Source organism: Gymnodraco acuticeps, unplaced genomic scaffold (genome assembly GCF_902827175.1).
Source record: "Gymnodraco acuticeps unplaced genomic scaffold, fGymAcu1.1, whole genome shotgun sequence".
Classification (NCBI taxonomy): Eukaryota; Metazoa; Chordata; class Actinopteri; order Perciformes; family Bathydraconidae; genus Gymnodraco; species Gymnodraco acuticeps.
In genome coordinates this window covers 2,406,183-2,420,093 of record NW_022990459.1, presented here as the reverse complement: position 1 = coordinate 2,420,093, position 13,911 = coordinate 2,406,183, and the positions used below count along the sequence as shown (strand labels likewise).

The 13,911-nt window shown below is 37.3% G+C and overlaps 1 protein-coding gene across 2 annotated transcripts; it reads left to right on the top strand.

The window, feature by feature from the left end:
• The first annotated feature begins 2,726 nt into the window (after window positions 1-2,726).
• Window positions 2,727-13,836, top strand: LOC117552452 (CD9 antigen-like). Of its 2 annotated transcripts, none has more exons than XM_034225877.1 (8): window positions 2,727-2,989; window positions 9,325-9,427; window positions 11,504-11,601; window positions 11,762-11,836; window positions 11,936-12,037; window positions 12,476-12,565; window positions 12,971-13,054; window positions 13,220-13,836. In XM_034225877.1, exons 1-8 carry the CDS (start codon window positions 2,921-2,923, stop codon window positions 13,283-13,285), a joined length of 687 nt encoding a protein of 228 aa, XP_034081768.1. In that variant the 5' UTR covers window positions 2,727-2,920; the 3' UTR covers window positions 13,286-13,836. The 2 variants fall into 2 exon arrangements, with proteins under 2 accessions (XP_034081768.1, XP_034081769.1); XM_034225878.1 differs by lacking the exon at window positions 2,727-2,989 and adding an exon at window positions 5,764-6,007.
• Window positions 13,837-13,911: the final 75 nt, after the last annotated feature.

Here is a 13,911-nt window from a genome sequence, read left to right as displayed (position 1 = left end):
TGACAGGTAAACCGCCGCTGTCTCGCTCCATCAGCACACACTGCTCTCTGATTGGTCCGCGCCGTGAGGAGCAACCCTGCTGATTGGCCGGGACATAAAGGATTGTTGTTGTTAAAAGTTCTGTAGCCACTTAACACCAGAATACATGGAGCTGTGGATGGGGATTTATTTATTTTAGGTCTACATGCTAAGTGTAAAAATATAAATATCTGTATTGTTTTATTTTTTTATCTTGTTTATTATGGCATTAATGATGCATCTCATCTTTAATGTACATTTGAACCAATGTGGTTATCTCCTTGCTATTTCTGCATTGAAACACAATTAATAATATATTCTATCCTTAAAGAATTATGGGTATTAACACTGTTCTTTTATGTTGTAGTTAACATAATTTCACACATTTTCTCAGAAATTCAGTGAATGTAAGTGCTTTTGAGCAAAATTAAACAATTCAATACTCACTTCAAACCGCTAGATGTCACTGTTTGATCAAAATCTTCATAAAGCTTTGTCTGTCCATCACTAGTGAAAGGTTTGATGTTATTTTAGCTTCTGAATGTAACCACTATAGGACAGCAGATTCGTCATTCCTTAAATGCCTTCTTTGACATCAGATGAAGATTTATATTGACTTCAGAGGGTTTTTTATGTATTAGACATATCCTTTGTCTAAGTGTGTGCATGGTGTTTTTATAACCCTGGAACTTTTGTGGTTTATCATAAGACACTTTGGGTTGATCGAAACCTGGATTTGTTTTGAAAATGTGACGATTAATTCTTCATTCTCCTTCTCTGTTTCATTTTATCCTCTTTCTGTCACACAACTCACACACACATACATACATACACACACACACACACACAGGCGGCTGCAGCTCTGAAGGAAGGCTTTGTAAAGGGGTGCAATGATGAACGCCGAGTTGTTCTGCAAACTGAAACAAACACACACACACACACACACACACACACACACACACACACACACACACACACACACACACACACACACACACACACACACACACACACACACACACACACACACCATGAAGGAGATGAAGGCAGTGTTGTTTCACAGAGGAACACACTCAGTCTTTATGCCTCTCAGTAGAAGACTGAGACATTGTAGACACACAAACTTTTGCAGGTTTATTAAGGATGAAACTGAAAAATGTATTTCAAAAATCCCCATCAGAACCAACACATATAGTCAATTGCACTCACATAAAAAGTCTGACCTTTTTTTAAATTGCCTCAAATGCCTCTTTTTCAGAGATTTACTGTCAGACAATGCAGGATTGCATGCAGAATTGTAGTGATAGCACCCGTAATATTAAAATATGATGAATATAATACAATAAAACATTAAATAGGCATGATAGGAGTATGTAACTATATACTAAGTATGTAGCTATAATGTGATCATGGAGATGTGGACATGACATCATGAATGTGGTGCAACCAGCTTATTTTCATACTCTGAGGTTAAAATGTGTGCATGTGGAATAAGAGTTAATCATTGATATACTGCACTACTTAAAAGGCACATCAGAGCCATAGACAAGTGCAACGGATGTCAATAAACGTTATTTCAATAGTTCTGTGTTTGGAGTTATTTTACTCCTTCTGCTGTGGTTCTGGTCAGCTGGTCACTCTGGTTGCTAACACCTTCATCACCCTCATCATATTTATCCATATCTTTATCATCATCATTGTGTGTTTCTGCGCAGCTGCAAACAAAAGTTGTGGGCTGACTGCTCACACTGTCGTCTTTGTTCTGCACTAACAGAAAAACAGTCACATTTCCAGCAGAGAATGAGAGAGAAAGTATAGCCAGACACACACACACACACACACACACACACACACACACACACACACACACACACACACACACACACACACACACACACACTGGTTATCGTTGGTGTTGACCTTGATGGCATTTCGAAAGCTGGCAATGAGGTTTGAAGTTCAAACTCTGAACATGTGACTATTTTCTCACTGCCAAATTCATGAATGTTGTTGCCGTCTACAGAAACCACTGACAGTATGGGAACTATTTTTAAGTGATCTAATATTCACTGTTTTATACTATTATTATTTTTTGTTGAGTTATTAGTGTTTTATATTTGTTAATTTACGCTACTTTGCATGCCTGTGTTCTCAAGACAAAGGGCTACAGGCAACAATGCCTTAGTTAAGGCAATCAGGCCAAGGTTAATTCAGCTAAAGATCACACAGATTCATCATGATCAAACACAAAGAGAATTAAAATAATCACATGTGCATTTTCAAATATGATTCCCCTCACAGGCAGCCAAACTGACTTTACCAAGCATAAAAAAATAACATGCATTTTTCAGTCACACATATCTATCTTAATGAATTAAACAATCTGTCAACAAATGAACAGATATATTTTAAATGCTAAATAATTGTTGTATTAAAATAGTTTATATAGAATCTTTATCTGCAAAACAATATGAGAGTGGTTGTATTAGAGTGCCTGTATGGAGAAGTATAAAGTAACATGAAATGAAATACTACTAGGTTAAGTATTATTTTTGCCTAGTTGAGTACAGCAATTGAGTGGAATTTGACACCATGTGTTTATAGGGTTTTTAACTTTTTAGCATACCTACATTCAGAATATAGCTTTATTTATAGTGTCTTCCTGTTTTTCTTCCGGTGTGAGCCAGAAAGAAAGACAAACAATAAACAGAAAGACAGGCTTTATCTGTGGGTGTTCAGCAGTTGATCTTCTCGCTTTCCTCTCAACACATCACACAGCCGACAACTGCCGGAAGTGACCGAGCCGAGCCGAACGCAACAGATAAGAACGGACAACCGCTGATAGATTTTCAGATATTTAACCGTTTTAATCCAAACAAACAGCGTTAAAACCAACATCAAGATGTCGGCTCTAAGCAGCTGGGAGCTTTGCCTCAAGCACGCTCTCTTCATCTTTAATTTCGTCTTCTGGGTAAGTTAAAATATTCAAAAATAATAGTTAAAGAGGAAGATAGATTAATCTTACCCCAAAAACGGTTATCCCTTTTTATTTGTTTTATTTTCAATATAGGTCTAAGATCGAGCCAGAATCGACCAAAAACCGTGCATATTTTAATAATAATAATTATGTTTGTGGTCAATATTATCATTTTATTTATGTTTGCTTTTTGTATATTATCATCATTAGGGCTATGTCAGTTGGAGCATTTCCATTTTATGCGACTTTATACTCCTCAACTACCCTTTTTGAGGCAAATATTGCACTGTTTTAAAACTAAATATGTATTTGATAGTTGCTCTGCAGATTTGCAGTAATACACAATATAAATATACTTACAAATTGTGATGTAATATTATTAGTTAATCTACAGAGTATATACATTATAAACAGTATCACAAATGTTGCCACTTTAAGTGTATTTTGATGCTTCTACTTCATCATCATTTTGAATGCAACATACATGGTATAGCTACTCTTACTAAATGGGGAAATAGTATGTACATTTTTAGCTTCAAATTTTTGGGTTTCTACTGTTTATGTGATTTAACGTTACAAAAAACTGTCCCTCTGAAAATATTCAAACTATATCTGAAACCTTTAATCAACTGTCTTTTAAAATGGGTCAAATATGGCAAAATAATTATTGAAAAGTCTCCATTGCTGATTTAAAAAATGCTATCCTAAGGTGTTGACATTTCAGATGACTTCTTTCCACACCGTATACTCTCCTATTGTCATATCTAAATGATAACGTTGTCAGATAACTCTGTTTGCTCCAAAAGCAAGATATAAGATGAGGATTGTCCTGGATATGGGAAAGAAATATACTTTAATTTGTGCAATTGACTTCTAAATGAAACATCTTCTCATGTTCTCGGACACATGGTTGGGGTTTATAAAAACCTTTCTTGGTCTTGCTGTAGTTTTGAAAATGCTGATAAATCCTAACAGGGGGTGTGGTTGAGGCAAATGAAAGGACTGAGAAGTTGTGCTTCTTTACTCCCTCCTTTTCTTTTTTCCCTCTTTTGCGTCTTCTCCCCTCTGTAACAAACCCCTCTCACTCTTCCATTGATCTCCTTATCTTTAAAACAATTACTAAACAAAGGTCCAGTCTGGAGATGCACACAAACCGAACATGTTGCAGTCTGGACAGAACGCTAACAGAACACTTCATGGCAGAGAAGGGTGAAGGAAGGGAGGAGGAAGAGAGTGAGAGATGGGGGAGGCTCTAGCAGCTTGGAGACAAAGCTGGTGTTGTTGGTTTCACTGGGTCTACTGGGAGAGAGGGCTCCAGTTTCATAGCAAACAACAGAGAACCACAGCCCCTGGAGGTGTCTGTGAATACACCTGCGAAGCCTCACTTCTCTTAAGACACATTATTCAAAACGAGGCGGAGATTGGTAGATCGAGTTCCATGATTTCTAATGTGATATATTTATTCAATAATACATATTTTTCATCTATTCCTATCTGTCAGTATTCCAGTATCTTTTACTCACTGTGTTATCATTTAATCATACATTTAGTTCTCCTTCATTCAAAATAAAATGTGCAGCCAATCGCTTTTTATATATGCAAACAAATATTGAACGCAAAGACACCTGAGAACAGAGCTTACTGAAAGTTAAAATTAATATTGGTATAGGGACATTTTGGACAGGTAAAATGGTACTGTGGTACAAAATGTTCCACTATAAATTAGAAAATAGAGCAGAAGCTGGAACATGTTCTGATTAGCTCCTCTCATTACTGCAAGCTGCTGTTCCAACATGTTTTAAATCCTCCAGATCTGTTAAGTGTCTGAGTGTACCGTGCCTTTTTGTCATGAAGTGCTTTGCGAAACTTTTAAACCTCAGATCTGGATAAAAGCCACTTTGTCCACTGCTCAACAGATGATGAGGATGCAATAGTGAACTTTAGCATCAAATGTAACTCTATGTTCCCCAACAAACTGGTCGATCTTTGACCTTTGGGTCAACGTATCAAAGTCTCTGTTTTCATGAATGCTTTTTGGGTGATTGGGTCAAATGTGGAATGTTTTAAACACAGTAAAAGTGTTAAGGAACACCAAGACACATTGTGATCCAATCATTCAAACAACTTTCACTAGTGAACGCATGTGAGCGCACATATTCTGTAGTGTAACCGCTCATGCAAGGGCGTAATAGGGACATATTTAACTTTAAAGTTGCAGCCCTCATTTTTGTGTACCCTTTTTTCTCATCTTTACTTCCTTATTAAATCACGTAAACCGGATTTGTCCCCATGTCAGAGAATTACAAGAAGCCTATAGATATACGTTAAGCGTTTGTTAATGGAGGAATAGACCAAGGCTAATCTAATTTCCAGCATACTTGGCACAGCACAAAATAAAAATAAAATGATATGATCAATACATGTTTACAACCCAAATGTGACAAGAATGTTTGATGACATCTACAATTAAACAAATTAGGTAAATATGTAAACATGTTAAAGTATACATGTCTTTTTTAATATACAAAAAACCCACATGTTTGACTAGATCTTGGAAAAGCAACTTTTGTGGTTTAAAGCTGTTGTGTCTAAAGGAATCTTGCTGTTCTGAATTTGGAAGTGGCTTTGGATAAAACATTGTTGGACTTTATGCTGCAGAGTAATCACCCTGCTCTTTGAATTGCATTCACCTGCTCTCATTTTACTCTGTGTGAAATCCACTGCAACAGATATCCCTCCCCCTCATCTCCTCCCTCCCCTTTTCCCTGCCCCCTCACTTCCTATTAAGTACACCCAGGTGAGCCATGCAAGGGTGCGGTTCAAACAAAAATCTTCTGTACACTCTGTGTTGTCTCTGCCGCCCACAAAGAACACGGTTTACCGCTTGAACAGAGAAACCTCTCACTTTTGGATTTTGCTTCTACAAAAAACCTTCTCAATCTTGAACCCGGAACCATGGGGGCACTGCAATGTATCAAATACTTGGTGTTTGTGTTCAACTTCCTCTTCTGGGTATGTATCACTCACACAGTAGTAGCTGTGGTTGAAACATGAGACTTGGTCAGATTAAGCAGTTTTAGGCATTTGGTAGCTTCTTAAACTGGTTTCAGGGAATTTGAAAGAAAAAAGAGAAGTGAAAATACGTTTTAAATGCTTGAGTTTCAAGTCTTTGTTTCTGCTTTTGTCTGAGGTGTGAGGTTGCTTGTTCATACATCAGAAATGCTCTATTAGTACCGCATTGTTTAAATAGTTGTTTGAGGATACATTTAGATAAAAAGGCATGTTAGGCAATTTTAATCAAACTCAAAACTAAAGGACATTTATTTTTCGGGTCTTCCAAGCTTAAAAACCTTTTTAATGTTTAAAAAATGTAGGTGAATTAATTAATAGAATCCTAAGGAATATACATTTTTCTTTAGCTTGAAGAGTATCCTAGTTTGGGTAAACGTATTTACCTGCTGTCTTCTGAGCCTCATTGTTGCCTCAGGAAGTTGTCACTGGATAATGTGAGGTGTTCTCTGACTAAACAATGCCGGTCATGACATTACAATGCATGTGGTGATGCCAATGGAGATACAAATATTCTCCTCCTTATCGAATGAGTAATCAGCAGTGTTTGGACAAGTAGATCAGATTTTAGCAAACACTTTCAGAAATGTATTCATTGGTATTAACACACATTTTTATTTAAGAAAAATTACTAAAATTAGGGTGAATGAGGCAGTTATCCAAGTGATCACATTTTATGGAAATTAAAGTTATTACTAATATTCACTCAGTCCTTAAGTTTGTTTATGAAATGACTTGGATGTTATTTTAATGGATGTTTAATTATAAGAAATTTGATCTTGCAGCAAAGCTTTTTCCACCACTTCTATATTCCTTCAAGTTTCCATTTGAAATACAAGTCAGCTAATCAGGAATAACTGGACTCTCATTGTTTTCACATGTTTAACATTCCATTTCGTCCTGATCTTAAAAACAAAAATAAGGGTATTGACTTCCGCAGAGGAAATTCTTGCTTGATACACCCAGAGGAGGCATAACAGAAACGTTTGTTTTGTTAGAATTCTGTCTAAATATCCACATGGCTTTCTATATAATTACTCTAATGACCTGTTTGCAGTGTTAGAATAACACAGTGACTTGTAGTCCTTGCTTAATGACTGTTTTGACATTTCTAGTCTGCAGTTGGGTGGACAAATGAGATGACAACTGAAGGTCTGATTCACAGAGGCATAAACATCAGGGAGTTATTTATTCTAACATGTAATGACTGGGCTGTTGGTAAGGAATTCTTACTGTAAACAAATTGGGCTCCTTGGTCCTGGAAAAAAAACTACATTTCCCACAAGTCCTGGGGGATTCATTTTTTCTTTCTTCACAAGAAACTAGTTTTGCTTTAGTGTTGAACCTGTGTTATGGCTGTATTGGCTCTATGGTACATTTCTTGAGGCTTATGAAAGCTATCAATCATTAATTTCTCTCTTGTAAACTGCCTGTACGGCTATGTTGCTGCGGAGTGCCGTTTGTGTTTAATGAGAGTTAATAATGTGAACCTCGGGGAAACTACTGATTCTTCCAGGATATTTAGGACAGCTCCCTAGTGCCTCGACTAAACAAACAAAACTCTCTTGAGAGGGTTTACTGCACTTTAACACAAATATCCATTTATCATTCAGGAAATGTCCTGTTTACATTTTTTTGTCTCTTTTTCAGTTTTTGCGTTGTCAGTCCCATACTCCTGAACATCTCAGGAACGCTTTAAGGACATTTTTTCACATTTGGCATAACTTTTACTCAAGAATGAACTGATTAGACCAGTAGGTCAAAGGTCTCTGGACCTCACATTACGCTTGGAATTGCCAGAGGATTTCTTTGTTAAATATTTACGATTTATAGTGACAAGACGGTTCAGTATGGTGCTGTACATTAACTGCTGCTGGGTTTACATAAGGATACAATTCACTTGAGAAATATTTCTGACAACCAAGTAGAACGCGTAGTCTGAAAAGCTCTGATTTCATGTTTTATGACAAAGTGTCTTGGGAGTCTCTTCAGATACTGATGTTGTATACCCTCACTTAGTGCTTGCCTTTACTGGCCAAATTATACTTAGAGTATTAAAATAAATGAGGCTTTATTTGGGTGTTCAGTGTAGTTGTGGTCATAGTTAATACATTCCCTACTTTTCAAGATTCAAATGTACTAGAAAAACATGGATATCATCTTGGATTAAAGTAATACATTTACAAATGGCCCCTTATTTAATAAAATAAGTTAACTAAATAATCTTTTTACACCTACAATGACCCTAATAGACCATTGTCTGTCTGGTTCATTATGTGGTGTCTGATTTGAATTATTTACTTAGCAGGCAGTAAAAAACAAGTTAGAAACTAATAATCAGTTGCTTGTATAAGATAACCACTTTTATAAACTGAGATAATCCCTTACTAGTCACACAAAGGGTGAATTTGCAGTGTTGGATCAGCCAAGGGAAAGTGCTACAGGAAGTATACAAATATATAAAAGAAGTGAGCAGCTAATATAAAAAGTAAGCTGTTAAAAATAAGCAATGTCACAGTATCCCTAATTGTTATTTGTTACCCACACTGAGGTGGAGTCACATGTGATGATGAATTGGTCATCAGTCTGCAGCAGGAAGGCAGACATGTTGGGACACAATGCTACAAGTTAGCGCGGGGTACTCTGTGTCAGTCCCGTCTCCAGTTGCACAACAACAGGACGTCAGCCGTACGCTGAGGACGTGATGGAAAAGTTATTTGGGTGGCAACAAAGAGCTGAACTTTGGTTGCTGAGGAGTCATCCCCCATTGCTGTGGGAACACTATGGGAGACGCACAAACAATAACATACTTTTTTCACTGTCTTTTACTAATTATTCCAATGTTCTGGATTGATATATGGGAATTCATATAATAAAATGTTTAATCCAACATTTTATGCATGTGGTGGCTGTGGCAAATGTAGTAAAACCTCTAATAATAAAGCCTTCAGCCACATATGTCTAGCAACCGTGGTTAAGGGTCAAATGTTCTGCTTGTTGATCAGGTTCTTCTGGGTGTGTTAAGGAGGGAAATGTGTATGAATGTGAAGTGTTCTTGACTTTCTTTCTTTGTACGTTTTATCCCCTCCTTCTCCAGTGTAAACCGTTATTATTCCTGCATAGCTAAATAGTGTGTGAATTGTTTAACAGCAGATTTTGTATCTAAAGATGATCTTTATGCAGGAAATACACTCATTGACTTGATGTTGAAAGATCTGGATATAGATTTGAATACAGGGTTCTTTCCCTCTTTAATGCAGCTGGCAGGTACGGGGGTGCTGGCTGTGGGCCTCTGGCTGCGTTTTGACACCAGGACAGAGGGACTGTTTTCAGGAGATGACTCACCTACAGTCTTCTTCACCGGTAAGGCCTTTACATTACACTACCTTCTTTAGAATTGCACCCAGGTTACAATAATAGTCTTTCAGTTAGTAGAACAACATTGCAGCTGTATTGCCAGAGCATCAAATCAAAGTATTTCCTCAATCACAGTGAGAAAGCTTGACCCTCGAGCTTCACTTTACCACACATGAACCAGTGTTGAGACACCTTTTAATTAGGACACGATGTTAGACCAAATTCTGTCTTCATGCACCCAGTCTCAAATAGTCCCAAGTACGTTGTCCCTGGTTTGGTTAGATATGGTGGCAGCCCTCACTTTTATATTTGTATTCCGTCTTCACACACAACACGATTAGTGTAAACAAAGTAATGGTGAGTGAAAGGCAAGTATTTACCCCAAAAAAGGCAGAAGCATAATGCGTTTAATCAACTCAGGCCACCCTTCACCCTACATGTACATGATATTCAAATATATTAGATATTCAGGCTTTTTACTAAATGATTAGCACCTCACTGTATGTAGGTATAAGATTATTCATCTGGACCGCTTCCACACATCCTCTGCACTTAATAATAACAATAAAGGCCCAATGCCACTCACATAGCTGTCTTTCCTTTTGGGCAATTCGGCACCACAAAATGTCCCTTCAATGTTTTATAGATACAATCGTGAGTTGTCCTTGTCCTAAAAAAAGTCTTGAAGTGTACTACTACGGGGTAAACAGGAAGGGGTCTAGTGATTTTGTGTGTGTATCAGAAGGATGCACCTTTGCTGCAACAGGAACAACTTGACTGTAGAAACCCCCCCGCTGCAGAGGGTAGCTGAGGCCAGGGTCCGTCCTCCTCACATAGCTTCATTCTTCACACACTCACAGCCACGTCTTTGTATCTCCACTGTTGTTCTCTGAAGCACTCTGAAAAAAAGACTCTCGCCCTCCTTCTTGTCTTTGTGTTTCCATCAAACTGATAAGTGAAGTGGGCAGAGAGGCGACAGAGGATTGTTTAGAAATGACAAACATCTTAATGATAGCTTAGGAGGACACATATTTGTGTGGTGGTAAACCCATGACATCAGCAGGCTGCTTATTGTTTCCTACATTTTTTTTTTGTGATGATTAATCATTATGAAAGCCACATTAAAGATAATGGGTCTTAAAAATGTATGGCACTGAAATCACTTTTTACAATTTATATTTGGAATTTGACTTCGGCAATGTGTCCACAGTAATTTATGACTTGTTTGATTAAATGTAATGCTGAACATGATTCATAAACACATGCAGAGGCAGGGCAGTAAAGAAACACAAAGTATGGACTCTTGTGTATCTGCCTGGGTTTAGCAGAGTAACATCCATTTAGATAAGTGGAAGTACCACAGTGTAAATACTCTATAAGAAAGTCAATTAAAGCATTACAAATGTTACTTAATTAAAATTGTAGTATAGATTTATAAAAGTATAATCAGAAAAATGTACTTGGGGTATAAAAGCATAAATACTTGATGCAAAAAAATATCGACAAATCATAGTACCAATAATTCCCTCTGAAATATATAGGTAGTAGAAATAGGAAGTAGCATGAGAGCACTTGAGTAAATCTCTTGAGTTAATGTGTTACTGATTTTAGATTAGACATCATAATCTCCAGTCTCATTCAGGTAAAGTGACGGTTGACAGATAGTACGTTTGATAAATCAGAGCAGCATGCCACCATTTTTGAAGAGAAAACAAGAACCTGTTTTTTTACAAATTGGAGAATTCCTGGCAAATGGCTTCAACAGAAAGTCAGGTGGGGTTTCAATGTGAAAGTGTAAAGAAAAACATGGGTATCCTCGTGAAAGGGGTCTTCCATAACCTGAATGTCTGTCTGACTTCAGTAGAAAATCAGGAACGGCTCTCTGGATTTACCTTGATGTCAGAGTTATATACTGTATGTGTTGGACCACTAACAAGGTTACATATGTACAAGCTGTACTCATTATCTCATCAGCATGGCCATATCATGACTCAATAAGAGTATTTATTTAAAGAAAAGTTTATGGGAAAGTACCCTGCAGGGTTTATATTGTCCATCTCTAATGTGCATCTTGTTGTGCAGGTGTGTACATCCTGATTGCGGCGGGGGCTCTGATGATGGTGGTGGGCTTCCTGGGATGCTGCGGAGCCATGAAGGAGTCACCGTGCATGCTGGGATTGGTGAGTTATTCTCTGATCAGCAGTGGAACATTTTAATTGGTTAAACTGAACATAATGTTCAGTCAGAAACTCACGTGTCTGCTGAATGAATGGTATGAATGTCTTTCACCTATGCGTCTACAAAATGCTGAGAAACTGAACTCTTATTTTTATTTTTTAGTTCTTCTTCTTCCTGCTCCTCATCTTCGCTGTGGAGGTGGCTGCTGGGATCTGGGGTCTCTCCAACAAGGACAGGGTAAACAAAAACACACACACCCTTTCTTAGACTTCATTATTTGCCTGTGGAGTTGGCATTGAACTCTGCTGTTTCTTTGTCTTTTGTCTCTGTCTGCAGGTGGTGGAGGATGTTACAGAGTTTTATAAGCAGACCTACAACAACTACAAGGACACGAAACAGGAAGCACTGAAGGAGACGCTGCGTCTCATCCACTTCGGAGTGAGTACTCACATGTACATTTACACCTGAGTGTCTTTGCTTACTTGAGTTGTAGAGTTTTGCTATCATGTATACAAGGATGTTTTTTATTCTGGAAAGTTCTTGCGAAACTTTTTTTATCAGGACCTTACTGTAATTTAATGGTATGAAATTATATTTCTACAGAATAGGTTGATGGTATCAATAGGTAGGCAGATTTAGGAGTCACTATATTTTGGCACAAAGAAGCCATGCAGCAATATTTATTAATTTGTTTTTTATATATGTTTATTTCTTTGTTTTGTGGAAGAAGAAGAAGAACACTTTATTTAAGTAAAAATAGCAACACAACAGTTGATCTGAAAATAAATGATTTCTCACATCTTTAAATATAAAGTAGGGGTGTGCTGCTGTAGGAATAAATGACTAATAAACGCTGTGATGTGTGTGTGTGTGCAGCTGGACTGCTGCGGGCCCACAGGGACGGTGATCGATGCTGCTAAAGATATCTGCCCCAAGAAGGAAGGACTGGAGGTCCTCATCACCACGGTAACAACACACACTCAGTGTTTCTCACTGACCATACAGGGGCTCAGTTTGATGTTCTGTTACTGCTGTAATTCAAGAAAGGTTAAACAGGGGAATATCTCAAAAAGGGTAAAAAAATCACAGTTCTATTTCAATCACGTTCTATTTTCATTCATTTTTTACTTGTTCAATAAAGTGCGCTAGAGTTGGACTTTTTAGGTTTTATGTACCCGATCCACTTGTGGAAATCTAGTAGCAACATGTCCATTGTCTTTATTACTTACATCCATTGATCAATGTTGGGTGGCTTTTCCTAAACCACTTCTTTGTGACAGCCTTTTTAAGAATTGTATGAATACAATTTTAATGTATACCCGTATTTTTCAAAATAAATGTTGACATGCCTTTTCTTTCTGCTTCCGTCAGAGTTGTCCGGCTGCCATCGACGAGATGTTCAACACCAAACTGCACATTATCGGAGGGGTGGGCATTGGTATCGGGATCATCATGGTGAGTGTGATGACACATCCTGAAAAGATTTTAATGCCAACATTTATAATTCTTTAATTACTTAGCAGTTGACATTAAAAGAAACATGCACATACATGTTTTGATCTTTTACCAAAGTTTAAGTTTTTCACCCTTTGTATATTCATGTCGTCCTTCTCCTTTCAGATCTTTGGGATGATCTTCAGCATGATGCTCTGCTGTGCTATTAAGAAGTCCCGGGACTTTGTCTGAACAAAAAAAACACCTGTGTTAAATGTATGTCTTCCCACACAACTGCTTAAGAGTTTAAATCTATTTAATGATCATAACAGTCATATTATAGTTTACTACCCGGATCCATACAGCATGACCACTCTGCGACCGTATGGATCCTCATTTGTTTGCTTTTCTTCACTTTGGGTACAAATGTAATTCCTTTGCCTGGGAAATTGTACACTTTTTATTCTAGTACCAATAATAATTAATGTGCTACTTTTTAGTTTCACAGAGAGCGTGTCCGCACTACTTTTAAAGACGTTGCTGCCCTCTGGAGGACGTTGAAGAAAGAATCTAGAATAATATCGGATCAATTTATGTATAACATTGCCTGTGGTTGGTTTGTAATATAACAGGCTTTTTTTTTTTGTAGCTAACTGGTTTTACTTTGTATTTTACGTTTGCCTGAACTTACATGAATTTTGATTTTTATAAACGCAGAACTGTGGAGTTTTATGCAAATATTTTTGATGAATGCAGTTCCAATGTATCTTTAAAATGCCAAATAAATTAACGAATAACCACTGTTTGGTGCTACTCAGATATTTTGTGATAAATTGTAGGTGGGAGGTAATTTTACTGAGCAGAAAGGGAAGATGGAG